Source organism: Limulus polyphemus, unplaced genomic scaffold (genome assembly GCF_000517525.1).
Source record: "Limulus polyphemus unplaced genomic scaffold, Limulus_polyphemus-2.1.2 Scaffold3581, whole genome shotgun sequence".
Taxonomy (NCBI): domain Eukaryota; kingdom Metazoa; phylum Arthropoda; class Merostomata; order Xiphosura; family Limulidae; genus Limulus; species Limulus polyphemus.
Window position 1 is genome coordinate 66,618 of NW_013669191.1, and position 3,365 is coordinate 69,982.

The 3,365-nt window shown below is 31.4% G+C and overlaps 1 protein-coding gene across 1 annotated transcript in view; it reads left to right on the forward strand.

Annotated features, from left to right (window-relative positions):
• LOC106469634 overlaps nt 1-3,365 on the forward strand; it is a 55,367-nt gene that overhangs the window by 33,434 nt on the left and 18,568 nt on the right. Inside the window, exon 6 of the mRNA XM_013930134.2 lies at nt 1,907-1,928. Within this exon, the coding sequence (XP_013785588.1) occupies nt 1,907-1,928 (22 nt within the window). The remainder of the gene's footprint in view (nt 1-1,906; nt 1,929-3,365) is intronic.

Genomic DNA, 3,365 nt, shown 5'->3' on the forward strand with positions numbered 1-3,365 from the left:
TTTAACTTAACTACTTTTATAAACACACGCTATAATTCACAGCGATTCACACTCTTTATTTATGGTGCCTACTGTTTGCTTGACTCAATTATTTATCTATCTATGCAATTCTATCTTTTTTCTCTGGTTTTATTTGCCGGGCTTAAATACTAAAAAAGAGGGCGCCTGGAACAAACTAGAGTTACCAGGAAAATTCATGATCCTTCTAGAAACTCCAGCGCTCATGCTCCCAGCGTTGCGTGACTTCCGCTGTCGTAACAATGTATTAGCTATTTCAGTCATTGGCTATCATATACCTACATGTATGCACTACTAAAATAACATCTTAGCATGCTCCATTCTTCTGGGGGTGCTTTCTCATAAATAACTTACATACACGTTCAATGTTGATAACAGTATCATAATGATTATGTATTAAAGCTAGAGCCCTGTCTTTCTTCGGTTTGTGTACACCTCAGGTAATTATTCAACCGGCGGAGAGCAGATGCCGAACGTTCCCATGAACATAAACTTAGTGGCATTATGTTTTTACATGGAAAAAAAAATAATAGAGGGTTCAGCGGAAACTCTCTGCGTACATGCGTGGGATTAATTATAAACGTCACTTCTGTAGCTGCTATACCGTTTCTTGTGGATGAAAGGGACGTTTTAAGCTTTTTTTAGTGCACCTAAGATTAATTTATATCTGATCTAGTTACTTTGACCCGAAAACAGAACCATTCAACTACAGTTTAGTTGTGAATTTGATAGACAAAAATGTATTTTTCACCTTCAACCCTCAAATTATTGTCTTGTTTATATACCATTTAAAGTCCACATATTGAATAATATTATGTTTTTTCTTGTTAAAATATCTAGTATCAAGAAAAAAGAAGAGGGCAAAATTACTCATTTTCTATGTATAATACATGTAATAAAACTCGGCAATAATTAATAAGATTAATGTAACACTGATAGTATTCTTGTTTACAATTTTATTTGTGATTCATGTCATAGTAGGAACACTAACCAATAATGTCATTGACCCACAAGCAATTTGATTCATAAATAATTTAGATCTTTTTTCTTTCTAAAAGCCGATGGGTTCCTTGGACTCCTTTGGTAATTTTAGGGTTAAAAGAAGTGTACAATTTTGTATTACTATTAGCGAAAGCGGTAAGGCTTTTTTGAAACGGCAGAAGATAACTAACTCCATTAAAGTCTTAAATTGTTACTGACTTTACCATCTTAAAGTAATTAAGCAAGCTATTATTATTATTATCGGGTGCGTGTTTAGTGCTGATTTATGTCAAAGACTGCCAGTTTTAATGAAACTACATAATTAGAAAAACGGCAGAACGAGACATTGAAAAATCAAACTTGACGTCGGTGATTTTTGTAAAAACAATTTGTAATGCATAACTTTACACACTCACGGTTTTTATTATGTTGTGTATAATATTTAGTTAATATTGGAAAGACTGAGATCGGGTATTCCTGTGTATGCGTGCGCCCGAAGTTGTATGTTTGAATGTGTAGTTATGAGCCTCTCACGACTTTATGATTTATATGCTGTTCGCCAGACATTGTCATTCGCGTAAGGGGGAAATTCCTGGCAAAAAAAAAAAAGTTGAGTTCAGATTATGATTTCGTAAGTAGTTGTGTGCTTTTTTCATTTCACTTCTATAAAGGGAAATTCCTGTAAGGAAAACATAAAACTGGGTTCAAATTAAACGTCTAGCAACCGATTGGATCATTATTTGATTTTACTCGTACAGTACAATATTTCAGAAATATTTTGTTACTAAAATATGGACTTGAGATTTATGTCTGTTATTTTTAGAAAAACATTATATGTTTAATTGTATTTATATATGCTTAGGTTTGTATATATTAAATTTCTTAAGCCTTTTTATTTTATTTTCAGGTTCCATCATCACAAAGAAATAGTAAGTATACATCTTTTAAATTAATGTATTTTGTTTGCTACATCAGTGATCTTGAAGTTAATAAGGGATTTCATTTGAGTTATGGAAAGCTTGCATGATCTTTCCCAATAATCCGTGAAATGTGAAATGGCGTTACAAGTAGATATTGAAATGGATATAATATTTTTTTGGTTAAAAGCGTTTTCGATCACAACAATATTCTTACGTATTTATAACTTCTATTTTTAGTACATATAACAGCTGGTGTATACAAGTTAAATCGAAATTGACCCTGTGTGATACTTATTAACAATCGGGAACAAATAATACTATATAGCTTGTTTCTTCGTATTAATAGATCATTTATAGTAACTTTAGTGTAGAATTTACATAATCAGGTTTTATTATTGAGTGTTTTGACGTACAAAGATGACATGTTATCAATTAACATTGAATTTTAATAGTAAGTACAATGTATAATTAACGTAATCAGGTACTATTATTGGATGTCTTCACGTGCAAAAATGGCATGTTATCAATTAACACTGAACTTTAAGTAGACTAATAGTTGTTAATTTTCTGAAACCTGTTGGATTTGAATAAAATCTGTGTATGTCGCGTAGCATTACTAATCGTCAGTTCACAGTTTAAGGGATAATATATCAATATAAAATATTTTTATTGTGAAAAAATTGACGTGGATCTGATTTTTGAATACCATTTTAGGCAAAGACACTTAATTGTTATTTGACCTACATCATTCGTTTGACTTAGGCAAGGAACTGTAGAATTTACATTACCAAAATATCTGAAAAAACAAAAACAATATGACACTTCAAAGTAGCTTCATTTGAAAGTTGGGGGTAAATCTGAATTGCATATATATATATATGTACTATTGTATAATGTTTCACAGACATTAAGTCCATCTTGATATTCAATTTTGAAGCAATCAACCATATAGTTTGTTGACCCAATAAGTAGTTTTTCTAATTATAATATCACTAGATAAAGCAAGGAAGGAAAGCTTAGAAGTGGGAGTAATTGTATGTTTTAAACCAGAGGTCGCAGAAAGGCTATATAATTATGTAAGGGAAGTTAGGTAAAACGTAAAACCTTTGTTATAAACCCTATATCTGAGATCTACAAAAACTACTATAGAAGAGGTATGTAACTACATATACATGGTATCTAAAGTGGAAAAGGCCTAAACTCTTTGTTATGAAAACATATACTTAAATGGGGTGTTTAAAATGTGAAAAGTACCCAAGGGATAAAAATAAATAAAATGGTCTGTGGGCCAAAACATTTGAGAACCATTGTTTTAAAGGACACTTTAGCTTCGGTAAAAAAGCCAAGGGACGATGAAATTTCTTGTATGTTATTAGAATATGCTACAAAAGACGAAAGGACAAAGAGTTTTGATAGTAACATGCATCTTTCACGACCAGAAAAGAC